This window comes from Alosa alosa, chromosome 11 (genome assembly GCF_017589495.1).
Source record: "Alosa alosa isolate M-15738 ecotype Scorff River chromosome 11, AALO_Geno_1.1, whole genome shotgun sequence".
Taxonomy (NCBI): domain Eukaryota; kingdom Metazoa; phylum Chordata; class Actinopteri; order Clupeiformes; family Clupeidae; genus Alosa; species Alosa alosa.
The window spans coordinates 6,553,565-6,576,855 of record NC_063199.1 but is presented as its reverse complement, the minus strand read 5'-3'; the positions used below and the strand labels follow the sequence as shown (position 1 = coordinate 6,576,855).

At 42.3% G+C, this 23,291-nt stretch overlaps 1 protein-coding gene across 1 annotated transcript in view; it reads left to right on the top strand.

The window, feature by feature from the left end:
• Window positions 1-23,291, top strand: part of tmem266 (transmembrane protein 266) — a 70,760-nt gene that overhangs the window by 45,937 nt on the left and 1,532 nt on the right. Inside the window, exons 7-11 of the mRNA XM_048256447.1 lie at window positions 2,735-2,791; window positions 4,617-4,755; window positions 8,798-8,910; window positions 19,838-20,030; window positions 23,201-23,263. Of these exons, the coding sequence (XP_048112404.1) occupies window positions 2,735-2,791; window positions 4,617-4,755; window positions 8,798-8,910; window positions 19,838-20,030; window positions 23,201-23,263 (565 nt within the window). The remainder of the gene's footprint in view (window positions 1-2,734; window positions 2,792-4,616; window positions 4,756-8,797; window positions 8,911-19,837; window positions 20,031-23,200; window positions 23,264-23,291) is intronic.

Below are 23,291 nucleotides of genomic sequence, written 5' to 3'. Positions count from 1 at the left end.
TAATTGTTTGTGACTGAAAGAAGTGGCATCTTCAGAGGGCATTTGTTATTAGCCAGCATTCAACCCCCCCCACCCCACTCCTCCCACTCCTTACGGTGTGCTGCGTCCCAATTGGCACGCTTGTGGACTTTTATGGAGGGGCTGTGAAAGTGCTCTCCCTTCTGTCATGTTTACTTCCTTGTTGGTTGTCACGGATGCAGGCCTGATTGATGGCTTCTGCAGTATGGCCGCCCTAAACCAGTCAGAAGTCGGGCCCGCTGCTCCACTGATTGCCATGTCCTCGGACACGGAAGCATTTGTCATTGTTTCCTCTGCTGCGGTCTGCTCGTGCTGGTCCACTCACTCCATTCACTCTTATTGAAGTTTGTCCAACGGTGTTTTACTGGTTGGTTTGGAAGGCAGTGGCTTGTCCCTCCCCAGGGGAGTGTGTGGCTGAGGGAGCTGTGGGCTGGAATACTGTACTGCAAAATATTGTTTGGAGAGGACAGGTTAAACATAATGATAATGAAGTACAGTATGTGTTGGGTTCAGATGGAGTTATAGTGCTTTTATGTAGATGAATAGTTTGTAATGTAATTTTACAATGGGCATACAGAATGGGTTTGTCTGTGTGTGTGGGAGGGGGTGGTTAGGTACAGTAAAGTAGGTGTACTTGTTTGTATACAGAAAGTAAGTAAGTATGTAAGCCTTAATTTATTTGTAACACAAAGCATTCTATACATAGATATCAAGGCGTAACAAACAATGGGGAGGCTGTGTATGGCTGTGTATGTGTGTGTGTGTGTGTGTGTGTGTGTGTGTGTGTGTGTGTGTGTGTGTGTGTGTGTGTGTGTGTGTGTGTGTGTGTGTGTGTGTGTGTGTAAATAATAGTTGTGAGGTATATAGTACACAGTGGAGCTGGGTCCATTGGGATCATGCTGGAGGTCTGGAGCAGCCTGAGTCAGCATGTGCAGCATGGCTCATCTCCTTCACTTGTGTGGATGAGTTCCTCCCTTCATGGGCATTGTTAATAAATACCGCGTGTCATTGATGAATTACGAGCAGCGTTTTTCCCCTCCATGACAGGAAACTGAATTACAACAGCAGTTTGTGCTTTTTCATGCTGAGGTGTGAGGGTGTTTCTCTCTCTTTAAGGATGCTGTTCACCGCTGCGGAAAAATAGAAAACCTATTTGTGTGATTGAGCGAGGTTGGCTGGATTATTTCAATCTGTGTTTTACATGCTGTGAGAATGACACAATGCTTGGCCACATTTAAAGTTATGCTGTTTTGGTATAGAGTGCATAGTAGCACACTTAGGGCTCTATTTTGCACACCAGCACAATTGACTTTGTATACTTGCGCTTTTGTCTTTCCTATTTTGCAGTCACTTAAATAAGCTTATTATGTTCTGTTAACCAGCAACCATAGACAGTAAAAGAAAGCAGCAAGTAGCCTTCGCTACAATTTCTGTAGTTGCTGCATCCATTCATTGTTATTCTCTCTCCTGCTCAAATAAAAGTTGTGCGTGCATTAAGTTGATGAGAACATGTTTACAAACTCTACTTTACATAAAATAAATATTGTAAATAGCCCACTGTCATGCAGTTAATGGGATACTGTGCAGAGTTGGAAAGTTAGGTCAACTTGGAAAGTGTTTTCGTTGCCTGTTGGTAGGTACAGCCCGTAGCTTACACCTGCAGGAGCTTGCTTAGGGCCTGTGTTGCGAAACACATTTCCACGAATCATGGATGTGTTGATGACATAAATTAGGAAATATTAGAGGACTTAATGAGACAAACTGCATGCCGATTCCATTTAACCCAAATGCCCCAGCAGCAGCACGGGAGAGGAGAGCTTATCTGACAGATCTGCATTGTCTATAGTGAGGTAATGTTAGATTACATTGCAAAAATATCACCATGCATTCATAAGCTCGTGATTTAGTGAGAGTGATCCCAAAACATCGGAAAGTGACATTTCTGTATTACATTTTGTCGAAGAAAAATCAATAGCAAAACTGACTATAGCACTGTGAACCGTTCCTGGTTGCGCCTGGCAAATCCACCATCATAATAGCAATCAGCTATGGAACAAGCGTGCCTGTTGTTAAAGGGAATGTGAGATGACGCTCTGATTGGTTTATTGCATGTTACGCCCAAACCACACCCATGAATAATGTAGCTGCTACAGACCACCCCATTTTAGATTTGCGTTGGGCGCCACCATAATACCTCCATGGGTGCAACAGTCAATTTTCCGCCGGTAAAATAGAAACAGCGCCCAAATCCGCCCACAAAGCGATTTGCGCGAAGTCAATTGCGTTAAAGTGCAAGATATACTTTTATCACACACACACACACACACACACACACCACGAGTGGCCGTGTGGGCCATGAATCAGTTTTTTACCTCTCACATATGTGTGCAACACACATACACACACTGGATTTGCAGTGGCATGTGTTGTGAAAACTTGCAGTCAATATCTTGTGATCTTGATGGGAAGGACTAAAATGTGAAATGTGATACATGCTCCCTCATCTCTCCCACTCTCTCTCTCTCCCACTCTCTCTCTCTCTCTGGTGGGTTATCCTTTTGTTAATGTCTCTCAGGTTCCTCTTACTTTCTCTTTGTTCTTCTCCTTCGTCTCTTCTCCGTCTTTCTCTGTCCCACTACTCAATTTCTTTCTCTCTTTTCTCTTCTATTTCTCTCACTATTTCTCTCTCTCTTCCTTCTCTCCTCTCTTCTCTCAGACTGTGTTTAGGATCGTGGTGCTGGGGATCTGGGATTACATTGAGAACAAAGTTGAGGTAAGATCTACAGGGAGAGGGCAATGACTGGGGGGGGGATGGAAGTCTCCCTTAACTCTTAACTCTCTTAACTCTTTTTGTATCTCCCTCTTTCTCTCTCTCTGTCTCCCTCCTATCTACTGTATCTCTCACTCTTCCTCTTCCTCTCTGTCTCCTATCTCAGTCTCTTGCTTTTTCTCTGCCCCCCTCTCTCTCCCCATCTTTCATCTCCATGTCTCCCTTCTATCTCTCTATTTCTCTTTCTCACGATGATTCATGATTCATGATTCATGATTCAATGTGCTTTATTGGCATGACTGTTCAAGTTACAGTATTGCCAAAGCATAAAAAAAAAAAAAACACATGGAGTAATCAAAACAGGAGACAATAATGATAATTATACTAATAAAAAAACAATAATAACATGATAATGTAAATAATAGAGGGAAGAAAAAGTAGGTTAATAGAATAGTTAAATTGGTTGGAGAAAAAAAAAAAAAAAGAGATAAACAACAGTGGGGTGTAATCACTGGCTTACGGTTGCATTTCGTCTTTCGTGACAGGCTCGTACATATCTTCCAGCTGCCAGTGCGATTTCTGGAATTTCGCCCAGGATATATTTTAGCTTACCCTCATTATTTTCATTTAAAATTTCAGGGCGTATGTTACTTGCTTTTGTAAGGAAGGTTTCTCTGAGGTCTTTGTAAAATTGACATTCTGTTAGAAAATGTAGCTCTGTTTTTATTTTACTCTTCTGGCAGTGGTGGCATAGCCTGGCCTCTCTTGGTAACCAGGTCTGTTTCCTTCTACCTATTTCAATGTTCAGATTGTGCTCGTTGAGTCTGTACATAGTCAATATTTTGGACAAAATTTCTTTCTCACTCTCTCTTTCCTCTCTCTCTATCCCTCTTTTCTCACTCTCTGTTTCCCTCTCTCTATGTCTGGCTCTCACTCCTCTCTCTCTCTCTCTCTCTCTCTCTCTCTCTCTATGTCTCTCTCTCTCTGTCTCTCGCTCGCCTGTGTTGCTGCTGCAGTGTCATGCTCACAATGTCACAGCCTGGGAGCTGGAGGCAGGGCCATGCTATTTTATCTCAGTCCGTCTCCTGTTTTTTTAGCCATTGTTCGGCCTCTGATTTATGGTAACAGATGGTGTTTAGGAGAGTCTTTTGACTTATTGGGATGCCATCGTGGCCCCACTTTCTCTCTGTCCAACTCGTCCTTGATGGTGAGCTCGGTCCACAGACTGAGAGTACGTAATGTAGCAGTCAATGAAATAAATCACTAGGTTTACGTATCAAAGGTTTCCAGGGCGATTTTTTGAGAGTACACTGGTCAGTGTGTGTTATACAGACAATATACTCTCTAACATTGTGGCTGTTGTTACATATTTATTACCATGATAATTACACTGGTTGTTCGTGCATTATTCAAGCATTATTACCATGCCCATCTGTTCCCTGTCTTTTCATTGGCTCATCCTGGCTCATGGCTGAAGATGTCTTTTTGTGTTCCATGCTGGTATACATGGTATCATCTCACCTCTGACATGCTCTTATGTCTCCTCTATAATATCTAATAATATCTCTTATTATTATTATTAATAATAATAATAATAATAATACCTAATAAAACCTAATAATACCTAATATCTAATAATAATATCTAATAATACCCAACTCTAATGTCCAGTTTGTGAAGTCCTTTCTGCAGGACAATAATCTGCTCTCCATGTGTATCTTCCCATGCCCATGTGCACCTGTGAATGGCCTTCACTGTAGCGTTAATGTGTTCATGTCTGAGCCAGAGTGCCCCTCTGATCCTCTCGTGTCCTCTCCTCTCTCCTCAGGTGTTTGACGGTGCGGTCATTGTCCTCTCCCTGGCCCCAATGGTGGCCTCCACAGTTGCCAACGGCCCCAGCAGCCCCTGGGATGCCATCAGCCTCATCATCACCCTCCGCATCTGGAGAGTGAAGCGGATCATCGACGGTGAGGACAGTAGTGGGCATCAATGGGAGGACTGACCCTCACAGCAGTATAGCTGTAATAAAACATAGCACAAACCAACTGGCAGCCATGGTCATATCTGGGGTTTGAATAGGGTTTTCTTCTGAGATAACAGCTGCTGGAAGACATGCTAAACTAAAGCTGAGCCATGGAGATGGAGCCATAGAGATTTAATGTTATTCAATGAAAATAAGCATTCTTTAAAAGGCCATGGTTATAATATGTTAGTGTTTCCTTGTAAAAGGACTTTAGAAGGTGGTTGAAGTGGCTCCCTATTGAGTGAGAGAAAGTTATTTCAGCTGCAAATTGCTATGTAGTCTGTGCTTAACATTATGCTACTGATTTCTGTTATGAAGAAACATTAGAGGCGCTAGCCTGGTACGGCTCTAGTCCATATATGGTTATCAATATATCAAACCCTCTGAGAGTATGTGAGAGCACACTAGAGCTGTAGTTAGGTGAGGCCATTCAGTCCTTAGTAGGCCTACAAAATGCCCGTCTAAATCAAACTTCAACATTTATGTTTATGGTTTTACTTTTATAGAGAAAAGTCCTCTTTATTTATTTAGTTTTATTTGAAACAAAAAAATAATGCAAGACTCATCTCAAGCAAGACTGCATCAGACAGACTGGACTATTCAGGCTCTTGTGCTGTTTTTAAAGTGGTCTGATATGGTCTGTTAGTATGGATTTTGTATTTTAGTACCGGTAATGATTTTTATATTGTTGCTCATTTGTCCTATAGTATTAGATAAATCACCTAAATACCTAAATATTCACGTGAAAGCATTTCATGGAACAGACTGTAATTGTCTAGGGAATGTGATTTACAAAGCCTTTTCATGGCACTATAAAATGCAAGTAATATACATTTAGAAAGGGCTTATAACATTCATTCTGTAGTTTCACTCATTGCCTTTCTAAGTTTACATGAGTAATATTTCAGGTTCAATATTTTTCAAATTAGATGAGAAAAGAGAGAGAGAGAGTGTGTGTGTGTGTGTGTGTGTGTGTGTGTGTGTGTGTGTGTGTGTGTGTGTGTGTGTGTGTGTGTGTGTTGATAGATGATCAGTGTGCAGCACAGCCGGCCTCCGCCCCATTAAAATTCATATCGATTCTGAGCTCCCTCTTCAACGATGAGAGCAACATAATGTCTATAATGACTGACCAGAGCTCTTATTAATGCAAGTGTATGCATGGTCGATCGCCAGCACTGGTGACCCTCATTCTTATCCCATTCACATACACACTACACTCATCAACTCCTTCACAGCCACACACACACACACACACACACACACACACACACACACACACACACACTACAACACACATTAGCTTCTCTGCCCTGCCACCCCTTCTGACACACACACACACACACACACACACACACACACACACACACACACACCCTCTCTGCTCCCCACTCACCTACATCACAAGGGCCATCTCGGGGTGGATAAACACTTCACATCACACTAGCTGACACTCCAGTCGGCGTCTGCCACTGGGCTCTGTCTCCGCTCCTCGTCCTGTCCCCCTGCTGTGGTGGGAATAGTGCCGGTGTAGAGCGCTGGATGGATCTAAGGGTCGCTTCACCTGCCAAGAGCTGCCATATGTTATGCACAAGTTGTGTTGCCTTGCATTTGGCATTCTTGACATGTTTTGGATCATGTATATTGGTATGCTGTGCTGTGTGTGTGTATTTGTGTGTGTGTGTGTGTGTGTGTGTGTGTGTGTGTGTGTGTGTGTGTGTGCGTGCGTGCGTATGTAGTCATTGTGTGCATGATTTATTCAAGACATTTCCATTTTCTGTTTCCATTTCATTTTTCACAGACAGCTTTTAGCTATAACACTGTGTCATTTGCTGTTGTTTCTTTCCCTCTCTATTGAAGCTCATTGAGCAGGCCCCACACGGGAGAGCGAGTGCCTTCCCATTAGTCGTCTTTCCCATTTGCCTTTCCCGAGTCGTCTGGGCGTCATCTGCTCGCTCGCCCATTGACTTTCACCTCCAGCGCCGCCTCCAGTCCTCAGCCCTTTACCTGCCTCTTTTAATGGCTTTGATTTATTGAGTGGACTTTGTCAGAATGCAGCCTCAGCTGGAGAGGCAGGAGGCGAACTGGGGCAGAAAAGGGCTGATCCGCACTCAATTTCCCCTTCAGAGGTTTCATTGCGTACGCTGCCTCTCTTGCCCTGACAGTAGGTTGTGGCGCACGCCGTGCTAAGCAGGCAGGCAGAGACTCACCAGGCGCACAGCGGTCCCGTGTGAATGATGACCTCCTGGGGGAATGGAAATCCACCACCTAGCTACTTAGGGGAAAAAAGGCAATTCTCACTCACAAGCTCTCCATCATGACAGCTGGTATTAGTCATAGTTGGTCATTGGTCTCGAGTCAAACTTCCAGACTTCGATTTCAGCCTTTAGTCAAGACCTCCCATTTCAACTAAGGTCTCTTTGAATACCATGATGAAATAGAACCATAAACTGCCAGTCCAGTGGTAAGCCCACTCTGACACCTCCAACATCAAGTCATTAATTGTTTTACAAGTTTGGGACATACATTCAGGGTTGAATTTGACAATCCTACCAGACATTTGTGACGCAAGTTAGAAAGACTCATGGTTCACATCTGTTAGACATAATACAATATCAGTATAAATGCTAATATGATCATTATTCTACTTAGAGGAGAAAAAAGAGAGAGATCAAGACGCAGACTGAGAGAGGAGGTGCTGATCTATGTATAGTCTCGCCCTCTTGTGGCCGAAGAGAGCTTTTCATGCCCATGTCCAACTATGACATCATCGCATGAGTGTAAGAGACAGCTAGCAATGGAGACACTACTGAAACATGACTAAACAGCACATAGGAGCAGATCTACAGTTCTGACAGAAGCCTCATTCATTCCACGCAGTGTTGCTGAGATGCAGCAGTCTTAATGACATCCCTACTAGACAAAATAAAGTTCTTCCACTTTTCTATACCACAAACATGTGTGTACGTCTGTGTGTGCCTGTGTGTGTGTGTGACCATAAACATGTGTGGTCTGTGACCATAAACATGTGTGTACAACTGTGTGTGCCTGTGTGTGTGTGTTTGTGCATGTATCTTGCATGTGTGTGCGTGTGTGTATGTCTGTGTCCGCGTGTGTGTGAGTGCGCCTGTGTGTGTGTGTTTGTGCATGTATCTTGCGTGTATGTGTGTGTTGTTGTGTGTATGTGTGTGTGTGTGTGTATGTGTGTGTGTGTGTGTGTGTGTGTGTATGTATGTGTGTGTTGGTGTGTGTGTGTGTGTGTCGGGTGTGTGAGGCCAAGCTGCTGGCTGGCAGGTGTAGGGGGGTGTGATGGGGGGGCCCAGCGGGTGGAGTCTAATTAAGAGATGCAGTGTGGAGACGGGCCAGCAGATCTGAGCACAGCTCCCACCGTGAGCTGTAATAGACACCCTGTCTGCGCCCAGCAGCTTGCCATCACTGCTATTCACACCAGCACAATCAGCTGCTCCGCTCTGGAAACGCACACTCTTATTTTTAGGGCCCTACAGCGCAAAGTGTCTGTCGTGCTGTTAAAATAAGCAGGAAACATGCGCCATTTGCTAAAAATGTGACTTTTTTACGTAAGCAGAGCTACTTGTTAATCCCATGCTTCATTCTTGTGAAGATAACGGCTGTTTTCCTTTTAGTATTTTTAGTCTTTTCTCTAAACTAGTTTTTAGGTGAAATGGTTGTTCTCAATTGCTGTTTTATTTCAGAACAGTCCATGGACTGTTTATAGTCTGTGAAATCTCATGCTTTTCAAAAACTGTTGTCAATAGAATCATACAATTGCACTAGTCTCCAAGCCATGTCATGTTTTTTTTCTTTTATACAGTAACATTTCCTTGTTTTTTTATATTGTGTGGTATAAGTAACACCTTGTATTACAACTGTATGAAGGGCACTATTGATTGATTGATTAGTTGGTTGATTGATGGAAAGATAATGCTTCATGTCCTAATGTGTGGTCACTTCTCTTGTCTTGTGTCCAGCCTACGTGCTGCAGGTGAAGGTGGAGATGGAGATGGAGATCCAGCAGTATGAGAAGGCCAAAGCCGTTCGGGAGGAACAGCTGGAGCGCCTCACACAGATTTGCCAACAACCTGTGTAACCTAATAATAGTTGACTCCTTAACAGTTCATTCATATTACCCATAAAAACAGAACCAGGATAAGATGAGTAAGGTTACAGAGGCAGGGTGTTCCCAAGCTTCTCCAGTTCATTCATGATCTAAGTTTCCTTTATTGGTTGATAAGATATTAAAACAACCTATGCCATTGGTTGACCAAAGGAAATAGAACCAGTGCAGGCACAGGGGGTGATTTAAACTAAAAAGAGAAGCTCCCAATTGGGTAACAGTTCATTCATATGGCACCATATAAAACAACCTGTGGTTGACCAAAGTACTTTACAAAAGAGAGAGAAAAAAACAGAAAAAGGAGAAAAACATAAAATGCACAAAAATATACAAACCACATTAACGAAAGGCATATGCATATTGGTGCTTTTTATCTGGACTTTGAGTCTGTAAATATAGTTATATACCAGCATATTCACAACATTCTAAAAATCAAGGAAGAACAGGTGTGCTTTAAGTGTGGTCTTGGTATTTTATGTCCCCAACGTTGTCTTCAAGGCAGCGCTGCCTGGAAGGCGCTAGGGTTAGGCATGGGTTAAGGTTAGGGTTAGGTGCCTTTAACCCTTAGAACCCGATTGACGCAAAGTGCGTCAAAAAACACACCCTTTCTTCTCTGTTACATTGCTCCGGAACTGTTCATCGCAGCGAGATGAAACCTTTATTGCATGACAGAACAGAAGTGGGGCTTTCCAAAGAGACTACACACTTGTCTGTACGATCAAGTATGAAAATAAAAAAAAATCATGAAATTAAATCAAATTGCATCATATTTACAGTCTATACTTCTCTGTGTTCACCTGCACACCCATTACTCTCGTTTGAATTACTCGTGAACCCGTGATCGCATAGATATGCCACGCATGTCAGATGAAAGAGGAGACACAGAGCTATCAATTGATACAATTGATAAGTGACAGCAAAATAATAACTTCATATAATGGACTTACCCCACGTTTTTGTCTGTTTTTGTGGCAAAGCATGTTTATAATCTAACGCTATCGTGTTTCTCTATGGCAAACCATCCTAGCAAATTCCTGCATGGCATCCAATTCAAGGCTCACATTGCATCCCAATTTGTTCAACAAAGAAACACCTTTTTTGCCTTTACTTTGTTCATGGCAATGCAGTAAAAAGTTGAGAATCATTATGAGTGCATACACCTAGGCACACTCAAACACACTAACACGCAAACTCGGGTCAAGTCAGGTCAGATCAGTTCGTGTCATAGATATGGAGCGCAGAAAGGTAATTTTTCATGACTAAATAAAAAATGGCATTTATTTCCGTAAATCACACACCACATATTTCTGTAAATTGCTCAGCCCCAGAGTATCCCTCCAACATGGCAATCATATTGCCTGATTCAGGACAGTCTGCCCCACACACACGTGAAATGCATGTAGACCTATGAGCTTGCTGTGGTGAGATACATGTCAAAATATAAGAATTTTTATAATAAGCTTTTTATATTTTAATTCTTTGAAAATCTAAATAAAATCAATGCTAGTACTAATACATGAAATGATGGCAGATAGCCTAGACTCTGCTGAAAAAAAGAATATATAATATGTGTGTGTGGCACTTACAATGACCAGAATAAATCCTTATGAATAAAGGTAGTGAAAATGCCCTAAAAACAGCTTAGGGTTCTAAGGGTTAAGTTGACGGTGGCAGCGCTGCCTGGAAGACAACGTTGGGGGCTTAAAACACCATCGAGCCTTTTAGTGTAGTGGTGGGAACAGACTGTACACGGAGTAAAGGGACACTGTTCCACAGCTTTGGCCCAGCCACAGAAAAAGTGTGGTCACCTTTGTGCTTTAAACAACTGTTGGGGGCAGTGAATAGGAGTTTATTAGACGATCTGGCAGACAGTGGTCACTGATATAAAAGCTGGGTCTAGATTCTTTAATGCTCTGAAACTAACACGTGAAATTTTGTAATCAACCCTGTATTTCATGTATTTTTACTGTATTAGTATTATGTACTAGTTACCTAATTTAATCTAGACCTAAAAGATGAAGTGTTTTTTCAATAACCTTTTAGAAAATAAGATCGTGCTGAAAAGGCTGGACAGCAACCTAAATCCGTCAGGTGAAAAACAGGATTGAAACTGCTGTTTATCACTTATTGTAACTTATAAGACTTATTGCCACTAGAGGGCAGTACTGTAAAATGACTATGCAAAGCATGTGCCAAAAAGCATCAACACAGTGGAAGTGTTTTGGGAAATATGTCTTAATAATAGTCCTAATTGTGCAACAGGTAGCATATTATCTTGCACTTATGCAACTACCTCCACCACCCTACTCAGCCAGCCCCCAGCCCCCGCCACATGAGCCGAGGCCCTGCTCAAGGTTTCTTCCTAAAAGGGAAGGGAGTTTATCCTTGCCTCTGTTGCTTTAATGCTTGCTCTAGGTGGGGCTGTGGGCTCAGGGCTCTGTAAAGTGCCCCAAAACACTGGTTTATTTCTCTGATCTGAAACTGAACTAAACTGATCGGAACATCACTGTGAAGCACCTTGTATTGCAACCTTGTACAAAAGGTGCTATACACATAAAGTTTGATTGATTGATTGATTGATATTACGAAAAATATCAGGTAGCACTTTACTCGACAGTATCGACATAAGAGTGACATGACACTTTCGTGAACACATGACACTGTCATGACACATGAAACCTAACCCTAATCCTAACCTCTAACCCTAACCCTAATCCTAACCCTAATCCTAACCTTAACTTGTTATGACAAAAACCAAATGTCACTTAATAACAGAAGCATTATGTCATAAACGTTTATGACTTGTTTATGACACGTTCATGACAGTGTCATGTCACTCTTATGTCGACACTGTCAAGTAAAGTGTAACCAAATATCTGATTTTCATCCACATGCAAGGAAAGCCTCAGATAGAATTAACAGTCTTAAATAGAAATAACAATCATGGCCATAGCAGTTTATGGGCCAATAAAACAAAAACGCAGGATCATGTTATGCACTATGCAAGATTATTTTTACCTTAATATAACCTCTATGAAGCCAATTTGATGGTAAACAAAATTGTAAAAGGGGAATCGTTCACCTACTCCTAGCATAGCCATAGAGCATAGCCGTAGCGAGCCGCTACCAAGAGAACCAGCAATGCAACTTCAAGAATTGCCGATCTGGAGACATCTCGCGAGAATCGTGACACATTACCTTGTCAGTAGATGCAGCTCTTTGGAGATCATTTTTGCCTGTTGTTAGTCCTTCACCTCTACAACAAAAGCATTTTCATTGTGTACAGGGGGAATAAGCCATGAAAAATAGGCTATTTGCAATGGCAGAGTAAAATATAAATACATTGCAACTGTAGGGGGAGCTCTAGAGTCGTTAAAAATACCTGAAACTGCATAGTATACCTTTATTATGTCACTCACCAGACCTAATTATTACATTTGATTATTATTTTTGAATGATTGTAATGGCACCAAATAAGATTGACATACTGCTGCTGACAGGAAGCTGGTCATTTTTCGCCAGAGAGTCTCTAGGCTAATGGAAGGTCATTAGCACACATTCAGAGACGAAGGCATTTGCAGTAGCTTTGATGAATCTGGACTGAACGCCACCAGGTGTGGACAGAACACGGAGGACCAGAGAGAGGCCACTCAGTGGAGGAGGTGGCGGAGGAGGAAGAGGCCGCAGGTCAAGGAGCCCAACAGGGGTGCCAGACTCGACCCTGACGTTCTCCAGGCACTGTTACACAGGTCCCCCTTGCAGCATTCTAGCCCAAATGCCAGGTCTTGTAACTGGTCCGCCATCTTCCCCTGGCACACAGTGCTGGTGGCACAGCCCTTTAAAGTGATCTTCTGACCGTTCTCATTAGCTGGCAACACAAAGAAATTTAAATTATATATATATATATATAAGTCAAAAATAATGCTACCACCTTCATTCGCAAAAAAAGAAAAAGAAAAGTAACTCACTATTTGCTTTGATACAGTGATCCTCATCTCCAACGCAAGTCAGTGTCTCATAGCAGTCCTCGTTGCAGGTGAAACATCTATTTCCATTGGGAGTGTTCAATGTCACCTCTGAAACAAAATTCCATTTTACCCTTATAGTTCTAACTAGGAACATGTCAGTATAGCAGAGGCCATGTGCGACCAGTAATAATGTGTCTTTGTGTGTGTGTGTGTGTGTGTGTGTGTTTGTGTGTACACTTGTATGGCAATGAAAGTTTCTCGGGGCCTAATATTATGTATAGTATAAACAGTGTATAATATTTCTCATATATATAACTAGGGCTGTTTGGGTGTATCAGTGTATACCTGGAGGCATCTTTGTATTGCAGTTATCTGTAGAACAGCAGTTGGTGTTTAAGACTATCTTGGCGATCCCAAAATTCACCGAGGCATTGAGGCACTGGTCAAACGGCACGCAGTTCCTAATGGCTGTGCCATGTAATTTCACTCCAGCTTTAATTCAAAAGCAAAGCGATAAGACACAATACTTCCAGTATAAATTGTCAAAAAAACTAGGAACAGTTATGATTTCTCATGACATAATCCATGTGGTCTTACCTGTGTATGCACCTGCAGTTACCCCGCTGCACACTCCCTCAGGACAAGACACGTTGGTTTCTGTGCACAGTCCCGAGGCGTTCGGTATACACATGTTACAGATCAGTCCAGCAGCTGAGGACACAGAGAGAGCTGTCAGGTCAGGTGAGACCAGCAAGAACCAACTGGGCCCTTACCTCACCAGAAGTAACAACAAGATCCACGGATTCCAACCTTGCCAGCGAGCCAGGAAAGAGTTATGACTTGTGAAAGAAGAGGGAAAGTTTTTTGTCCAATGGTGTAAGACACCCTAGTTTGATAGCATTTGCAGCAGTTGACATTTAAATGCCCATTAGGCTTCTTTGATTGATTCTATGCTCGATACATTATTTCAAACAGTTATTTCCTCATGAGAAGTAACAACAAGGGGCTCAACCATGACAGCAACCCAGGGAAAAGTCAAAGTTCAAAGATTTTAAATGAGGCTTGAAAAGCCATTGAAAGAGCTCTAGTAGCAACTCCAGATACCACAGATTGGCAAGCGTGAACTCTATTATGCGTATGTCGGATATCATTTTTTTTAATGTTCAATGAGCTTAGGCCGAGTAAGCATTATAGTGGTGTACAACAAAAGAACAACTGTAAAGAATGTTTTTTTTAAGCTGTCAACAAAACTGTTATACATAAGATATTGTCTAGAACATGATGTCTCTCCAGAGTGCTTTTCTAGGTCTTGACATTGTGCCTGCTTTTGTTTTATCTGTGCTGCATACTGTCATAACATGCTGTGTCCTTACATATCTGATCAGCATTAAGTGACTCATGGAGTTCTCTGTTGATTCATCACAGTGCTCTATCATCTTGCCCAGGGATGTAGTGGAGGCTAAATGCAAGTAAACACAGTTTAACCACCTCTGAAATGTCAGAAATAGAGTTTATCCACCTTTTATTAGAGTTTATCCACCTCTCAAAAGAGTTTATTCACCAATTGCAACTTTTAACATTAAAAAAACTCACTGTATTATCCACATTCACAATATGTATACTCATCAACACTCTAGGAACCATGTAATACCACCAGTATTGTTATAAACATTGGACAATAACCTCCACCATCAACATCCACATCAAACATGTTCTGAATGCCTTTTTTTAAATCCGATAATGCATGTCACAGTCCACCTCACCCTCATCACAGAATTCATAGTTTACCCACCTCTTATTTTACCACTATTTCCCTGATCTTGCCCATTTTGCTAGATAAAATTATTATTGTACTGTACAGCCCTACAAGGCTACTGTAAGTATACACAGATAATATGGAGGTCTGGAAGGCATTGTCATTTCTAGTATCCTTTCCTGTGAATGACTAAAATGACTTACACATCTGTGTCTGACATCCTATATATCACATAAAAGGCAATGTGTAGTTGAAATCATACATGGCATTTAGAGTCACTAATTTCCGCTGGTGGATGTCAAAACAGATTATTTTTGACATTGACATTTGACATTGATGGCCCAACCGTCTCATATACCCTTATATCCTGCATAATTACCTCTACATCTCACATAATTAACACACTCTACAGTATCGTACTGTGTTTGTAGACAATGGGCCATCACTATGATGTTAACCCAGTCCAATCTTAAATATAGACACAAGAACTTTCACCTCTGCACACAAATACAGATATACTTTAGGCTTAGACTTTTACGCTAGCAAACAAAACTATTAAAACTATTTCTTGAATTTCCCCTGGGGATCAATAAAGTATCTATTTATCTATCTATTACATGAAGACATGACATGACTAAACACATTACCTTGAGAGCAGAGCATGCCCAACAGAGTAAGGCTGATATGGAGTGTCATCTTGATCTGAGCCACCATGGAATACACAACATCATGGCTGTGTAGAATGGGACCTATTTATATCCTGCTCTGGGATGTGGAGGTCATCAGAGACAACAAGTTCAACAGCAACAGCAAAACAAATAACATTAATAAGCTAAAACAAAACAAAACGAACGTCACTAACTTGAAATAGATTCAACAAACTAGCAGAAGTTGATCATCCCACACATTCTTTCTTTGGGAAATTAGACATCTTAGAGCTATATGAAACTACTCAGCCCAAATACGGGCCTCGTTCTGACTAGTGGTAGATTTATAGCACACAAATGAAACATATAGTTCAGTTGTACTACCACTTGTTCAGTTGTACTACTTTCTTCCCTTACTGACCAGGATAATGATGGGTAGTTTGGGTACATTTGTAGTTAAACCGTTGTATGCTATGGTTGTTAGTTGGAACAATGATTAAACTTTTCTTTTTTACCAGATCTACTTCATAGGTGTCCCAAAATACAGAATTAATAGCCCCCCTATCAGCCAATCATTAATGCGTATTTCTTCTTTCACGGGGATAGAGTGTTAATATTGTTAATATTAAGACAAGTGTACAGTGTAGTGTAAATTGTTAATATTGTCTAGAGTAAAGTGTTGACTACAGTTGAGTGTAGAGTATTAATATTGTCGAGAGTGTTTTGTGTTTTGGACTGCACATAATGGGTGGAGGTGATACAGAAATAAAAGGAAAAAACCAAGAAACAAGGATAAAAACAGTTATGACGCAGTGAGAAGAAGATAAGTGGCTGAGGGGAAAGCCATTCTTAACAGATGTGTTTTCAGTATGGTTTTGAAGGTGGATAGTGTTGTGAAGGGGCCAATTATGGAGAGATTTGTGTACAAGTAGAATGATTTTGTATTGGATGCGGTATTGAACTGGGCAAGTGTATTTGCTGGAGGATGGAGGTGATGTGATCCCAGCTGGTATGGCTGAGCACCCTATAGCAGCAGAATTTTGAACATACTGTAAACTGAGACTCTAAAGAGTAGGGCGTTACAGTATAAACAAGTATAAGTATATATACTCTTTTGATCCCGTGAGGGAAATTTGGTCTCTGCATTTATCCCAATCCGTGAATTAGTGAAACACACTCAGCACACAGTGAACACACAGTGAGGTGAAGCACACACTAATCCCGGTGCTGTGAGAAGATCTCAGTGAAGGTGGTGGTGAAGTAACCAGGAATGGCTAACTGTAAATGTGCCAGTTTTTGTTGGATATCAGGGGTGGAAATAATAATCGGTTTCTGTCTTGTCTTAGTGTTATATTGTTGCGTTTCAAATCACTGACTAACTGAACATTGTTGACCCTTATTTAGTTTGCTCTTATCATCATCAGATATATTTCCAGACAGTCGGATAGTATTCTTTTTTTCTGACTGTTTAACCCCTAGCAAACTGATCAATATCAGCAGTGATAAAAGTCAATGTCATGATGTTCTAAGCTCCAGTCTCCAGTCACGTCATTTCTTTTCTTTTTAAGCTCTCTTGCGGGTGTTTTTATCAGGACTCCTTGATTTTCTGAAATACATTTTTTTTCCTCTGTATCTCCATTGTCAGTTAGGTTGTTGTTATCCAGTGTTTGGGTTGCCTTTCTTCCTGGGGTGGCCATCTCAGGGTTAAGACACTCCACTCACTCTTGATTGGTCCTACCCTTTGTGTTCTGTTCACCTATAGAGGGGCGGGTGATGTTAAAAAAAGTGACAGCTTTCCACTAGATGGCGATAAAGGACCTTTGACTTCACTTTCCCCTTTTGTCATTTATTTATATCCTGTCAATGATGCAGAGTTTTTAAGAAAGACAACTTTTGGCAAATGTTATTTTGAAACTTAGAGACTCCCGCATACTATTTCTCTTGCAAATACTAATATTAATTTAATAACCAACGTTTTGGTCCTTAGACCAAGAGAAACAATGTGCAGAAGTCTCTAAGTTCTCTAACTTCAGGTCTACTCCTGTACAGAAGAGGTGTGCAAAAGTCTTTTGTTTTCCCGGCAAATTTTATTTTGGCATTTTGGTGTTTGTTTGTTTGCTTTGCAAACATGTCAGATAAGACTTAATTGTATAGTATTGCTGGCCCTGCCCGTCTCACTCAGAAAGCATGAAGAAAATGCATCACTAGCTGAGATGTTAGCTCTGCTACTGTAATGGATGTGCTGCGTCCCACAGTAAATTGCCCTATGTGTGTATATCTTAGCAGGCCTGAACAGTACTGAATGACTCAAAACTGTAGGTTGTTAGAATGATGTACTAAGAGAAAAATTGACATTTTATTTAAGTAAAATGAAAAAAGTAAATAAAATGAACATGCCAGATATAAGGGAAATGTATCAATTCATTTCATGTTCATTTCATGTACTCTCTGCTACTCTCTTTGACATTTGACTGTTTTCTTGTAGTCAAACATGGCAAATTGTAGTCCACAGTCTCAAGGTTTTGCGCTTCACTAGCACCTAGACTGTATGTGACTTGTGATCTTCATTTTCCTCTGATGTGATGCCCACCAGGAGACAGTGCAGACAGATCACTTAATCCTGTGTGTGTGTGTGTGCGTGTGTGTGTCTGTGTCTGTGTGTGTGCGTGTGTGTGCGCGTGCGTGTGTGTGTGTGTGAAGCATGGGGCATCATTTCTCCTGGAGACAGGCTAGTTATGGCCGTCGTCAGGGGAGCTCAGTCAGATAACATATTCAATCACATTTGTTCTAGAGAGTGAAGGGCCCTGGATCAATACTGAGGGAGCAAATGTCTCTGCATCACACTTACATGGCTGTTGACTCAAATGTTGTTTTTCCCAGGAAGGGGATAAAACATGGTGGTGAGCGATGTGTCATGTCCAAGCAAGGCAAGACAGAGATGAGCCTCAAGGCCAAGTCTGTGCGAAGGAACTTAGTGAATTCTGATAGGTACTAGGTACAGGTGCTTTGAGTTTGACAGTGTGTCACACACTGGGCGTATTGGTAACTCTGGTGTCTAGTTTTGTGCTGGTGAGTTTTACTTAGTTTGGTGTGGTTATATGTTCTGCGCACATTCTTAGTAGATTATTGGGGAGTGTAGTATTTGGCTATACTGACTGTTGGTTTTTTCAAACTTTTCCATTTGAGAATGACCGAGGCTACTGTGCTCTTGGGCACTTTCAATGCTGCAGAAATGTTCTTGTATCCTTCCCCAGATCTGTGTCTTCACACAACCCTGTCTTGCAGGACAATTCTCTCGGCCTTGTGGCTTTTGTGACCTTGTGGCTTGTGGCTCACTCTGACATACACCATCAACTGTGAGACCTTATATAAAGAGATCTGTGCCTTTCCTAATAATGTCCAGTGAATTAATTTAGGCACAGGTGGACTCCAATCAAGTTGTAGAAGCATCTCAAGGACCATTGATAGAAGTAGGATGCACCAGAGATCAATTACAAGCGTCATAACAAAGGGTCTGAATACTTATGTATATGGAATATTTCAGTCTTTTATTTTTTATACATTTACAAAACACTCCAAACACCTGTTTTTTTGTGGAGTGTTGTAGTAGATTGATGAGAAAAAAAGAATCAATTTTAAGATGAGTCTGAAATATAACAAAATGTGGAAAAAGTAAAATACTGTGAATACTTTCCATATATGCACTGTATAAACCTGTTTTTGGTGAACTTTGGAACAACTTTGACTGTACACCACGCCAATGTTCCAGGCCTTGAGTATTGTTGATCTGGCATATTCCTTTTGATATTGGGCAACTTGTTCTTGAGAACTTGAATCATCAGTAGTCAAATTAACATGATCATTACATTGAAAAACATGAAACCGGTTATGTGGTTACCATGCTCATAAAGCTGTCCCATGTATCACCTAAAGCAGTATCAAGCATTCTGGGCATGCACTGATAATGTCATAGACTTCATTCTCTGGATTATATGCGAGTATATGCCATGAGTTTGAAGTCATTATTTTAAAGTAATAGAACTGCACTGGGTTGCTTTAAGCCCAAATTATGTGGCTCTCAGTAGGTTCAGTGGTTAGTTTGTACCACTTAACAAGTTCAGTTGTGACTTCTTGAGTACATCTCTGATACAGTATGCAGGCTATGAGATGTGACAGGCAGGTCAGCTGCATAGTTGATCTGTTGACTGTTTGCAGATTTATGGCATCTGCAGGTAGGCAGAGAAAAGCTGTTGCTCTCAACCACTGTTGCTTTTAAACACTGTCCACTTCATAAACAGTGTACTGAAGAAATACATTAAATAGACAGGAATGGATTTTTTGCAAAGTGATTTCATGCTCCCTTTAAAGAGTATTTTTTAGTATTTTGAAAAATGTTTGATACATGGTGTCACTACTCTATTTTGCAGTTTATTTTGATACTCTTAAAATAAGGGTATTTGATCTCTTTATTTTAAGCTACATTTGGATGTATTTTTGCCATCCTCTCTCCGTGTCGCCCCCAGTTTGAGATCAGGCAGCTGCGGGCTCACCTGGCCCAGCAGGACCTGGACCTGGCGGCGGAGCGTGAGGCGGCCATGCAGATCCATCACGTCTGGGGCAAGCAGAGCAGCAGCTTCCAGGAGATGGACGGCCTCGGCCCTGGGGGCTCCGACAGCGAGGGCCGCGTCAAACCGCGAGAGCCGGGCCCATCCGCAGGTGACTGCCACACCACAGCCTCTTGGGTTTGCACTACACACCCTCTTACAGCCAGAAAATTCTATATTAATTCAGTAACATCACATATTGGTTTCTCACAGATTTGATCCAAATTCCATTGTGTTGGTTAGAGTAGACTATGTTATAGTTATATTTCTTTATTATATCTATAATATATGCTTTATTCTATAGTATATATTTCTATATGTATATTTCTAGTAAATACCCATAATCATCTACAGTGTTCTTAAGCAGAGAACCACAGTCATCAAGGTCACCTGACACAGTACTACAGGGGTCTGTAATGTCAATGAGGAGGATAACCTTTGGGCAAACTACAGCAGGAGTGGGAGCACCTCATTCATGGAATACGCAGCCCACTTACAGAAACTGCAGTGTATACAATTATACCATATATACATACATACATGTTCACAGTTTTTATACTTTTTTCCTATTCATTTGAATGTGTTTATGCTTGTGATTGACTTTTATAAATGTGACTGGCCTTTACTGTAACACAGTTAACAATGAATCAAATGTGCATTCAAACGCTATTACACCTGATGGCGTTATAATTGTTGGTTGGGTTACTTGACTGGTGTTAACCTTCATTCCGGCATTGTGTGTCCCAGGGACCCCTCGTTTATCTCTCCCTGTTAGCCCACTCCAAGCCACCGCTCCCTGGAGCCCGACAGTGGTTCATCTCCCATTATCATTAGCCTTCTGCTATTACTGGCAGTAGAGGAAAGGCTAAGAGAGAGGAGCCGCATGTGAAGGAGAATGGCAGAAGTCAAACTGAACAGATTTGTTCTTTTCTTGTCAGAGTGCCATCACAGACTCCCCCAATGGCCTCATTGTGAAGAGAGTCATTGTGGACAGAAATACACATTTAGCTTCTCTGAAAGACACAGGAGTCGTTGTTATTTATGCACGCCAAATCACGGCAGAACAAACAAAAACACAAAGCCGTGCTGTGGGGGACAAACAGCGGTGTGGGGCCGGGGAGTAACGCGGTAAACATGCCGGCACAGAAGGAGGCATGAATAACAAATCAGTCCAGGCCTAGTCGGAAACAAACCGCCCACCGCGCCTCCCTGAGCCTACGCTTCCAAAGCACTGAGACAATACCGCTACCCACCCGCCAGCTGGGCTTAATGACGAGATTGGAGGGGCCTTATAATATCCGGTGGAAAAACCGCAGGAGTGCGGTGTGGTTCACACCATGTCAGGTCACATAGGAATCTCGGCGGGTGCAGCTGTTGTGGACACACTCACTCTCTATCACACACACACACACACACACACACACACAAACGCACAGGAGTGCTCTGTGCATTGGGCCGTGTGTGTGTTCCGGTGCGAGAGTAGTCAACTATGGCACAAACATCTGTTCCTTTCACCTGAAAACCACAACAGCCTTCGCAACAGGCCTAACACGCCGGCCCCGCGAGGATTGCGGGGGGAATGTGGCCACCAGGAGCAAGCTTGCGGCTTTTTTCTCCCCTCATCGAAACAGCATGTGGACAAAAAGGGTCTGTCAAAGAGCGGGGCTAGCCTCAGGGGAGGGCCCCAGGGAGATGGCTGGGGTCGGGGGATGCCTGGAGGGGCCGACACTAATGGCCATCTCTTATTTAAACCCCTCCGAGCCTCTCTGCATAAGCATTTAGAAGTAAGCAAGGCACGCAGAGACAGGACAAGACCCTTTAACCAACCAACGCAAAACAAAGGCCTGTCTTTACATCGGTGGGTTAAGTCCATCAGGTTTTGAGGTCCATCAGATGGACGCAAGTCCTTGGCCAGTGCAGTAGAATTGAGGGTCTTTTTTTTAGGAAGCGTGTGTTTATTTGTGTATGCCATGCTTTTGCCACAGCAGAGTATCATCTTGCACCAGTGGTGCGGGGATGTAATTTGAAAAAGTCCCTGGGTAAACCTTTTTTCCCCCAGCCAACAAAAAAAGAATTCCTAAAATTCCACATAAAGATTGGGAAAATAAATAAAGGAGTCATAAAGTCGTCAGCCAGTGATGGCTCATAAACCTCAGAGAGGGAGGAGAACAGAGAAGCGGCAGAGTTGATCTGCTAAGCCTGGAGCCTGGAGCGAGCGCATATACACACGCACGCACGCATGCACACACACACACTTACACACACACACGCACGCACGCACGCACACCCACGCACACACACACACACACGCACGCACACACACACACACACACACACACACACACACACACACAGTTACGCACACACACACACAGCCACTAAATCACCTGATATTGTGCTCTCCTCTCTATATCCGTCTCTCCTTCAGTGTCTGTCTGCATTTTCACTTGCTCTTGCTTTCCTCCTTGCTGCTGTTTCCTGTTTTTCCACTCACTCTATTTCTGCATGCAGTCCCCCTTTCTCCCCACCTCTCTTTTCTTCTATGTTCCCTTACCTTCTTTTCTCTCTCCATCCCATGCAGGTCCTAAGTCACTCTGTCTGTCACTCATATACACTCACTTATTCTTTCTCTCTCTCTTTCTCTCCTCTCTGTCTCTCTATGTCTCGCTCGTTCCATCTCTCTGAGGTCACCAAGGGAGAAATGTAGTGTGTCGGAGAGCCTTTTAAGCAGCTCTTGCCGCTCATGCACTCATGTGTTATTCATCCCGGAGTGATTGTCTTGGTGGCGTTTTAGTGTGCTACGCCTCGCCTCTGGGGGCAGTGTGCGATGAATATTTCAGGGCCAAAAATGAATTAAATAAACGCAGCCGGCTCCAGCGGGACTCGGAATGGCACTTAGTGCGCGCCACGCTCCACTCTGCCAAGCGTATCATGAGACCTTTCACCCAGCGGATGACCACACTACGAGACGGCAATCCTGCCACCACCCACCACCACCCAACCAACCCCCACCACCCCCAAATGATGTGCCCCATTGTTAAATGGCATGTCTGAAAAATCAGCTACATGGCACTGAAGCCTGCTGGAGCCGTGCTAACAGTGTCTCTGTGACGCTCTGGCTAGCTGTAGAGAAATGTCCACATGGTCAAACTGTTGTAAGTTCTCCACAGAAAGTGACACTGGAAATCAAAAGGTTGTTTGTTTGTTGCAGGACTTGCTACAATAATATGTCATTGATGTATATTATTTTTTTGATGGATTGTTTCTGTTGCTTTATTTCAGATCATGTTGCACAAGATGACATGAACAATTACATTAGTCAGTATTACAGTGAGCCAAGCAGTGGTAAGTGTTCCTTCCCTATCACAAGCCA